The 252-nt window shown below is 70.2% G+C and overlaps 2 protein-coding genes across 4 annotated transcripts in view; one reads left to right on the forward strand and one right to left on the reverse strand.

Moving 5' to 3' along the window:
* The window catches only part of Slc25a42 (solute carrier family 25 member 42), an 18759-nt gene extending 18513 nt beyond the window's left edge, over positions 1–246 (forward strand). For all 3 annotated transcript variants that reach the window (XM_033759323.1, XM_033759324.1, XM_033759322.1), the window contains exon 8: positions 1–246. This exon is cut by the window's left edge and continues 106 nt beyond it. In XM_033759323.1, coding sequence (XP_033615214.1) covers positions 1–184 — 184 coding nt within the window. In that variant the 3' untranslated portion in view covers positions 185–246.
* Tmem161a (transmembrane protein 161A) overlaps positions 1–252 on the reverse strand; it is a 12504-nt gene that overhangs the window by 4317 nt on the left and 7935 nt on the right. The window lies entirely within an intron of this gene.

The raw sequence follows: 252 nt of genomic DNA on the forward strand, positions 1-252 counted from the left end.
CGTCACGGGCCACGCGCACGGCTCCATCCTGAGCACGCTGCGTGCCATCGTGCGCGAGGAGGGCGCTGTGCGCGGCCTCTACAAGGGGCTGAGCATGAACTGGCTCAAGGGCCCCATCGCCGTGGGCATCAGCTTCACCACCTTCGACCTCATGCAGATCCTGCTGCGGCACCTGCGGAGCTAGGGGCGTCTCGGGGCTGGAGCCTCCGACCGCTGTGCCCCAGGGCGCGTGGTGGAGAGGGCGCTGCCCGT

The sequence above is a fragment of the Fukomys damarensis genome, unplaced genomic scaffold (genome assembly GCF_012274545.1).
Source record: "Fukomys damarensis isolate Sample0158 unplaced genomic scaffold, DMR_v1.0_HiC HiC_scaffold_37, whole genome shotgun sequence".
NCBI lineage: Eukaryota > Metazoa > Chordata > Mammalia > Rodentia > Bathyergidae > Fukomys > Fukomys damarensis.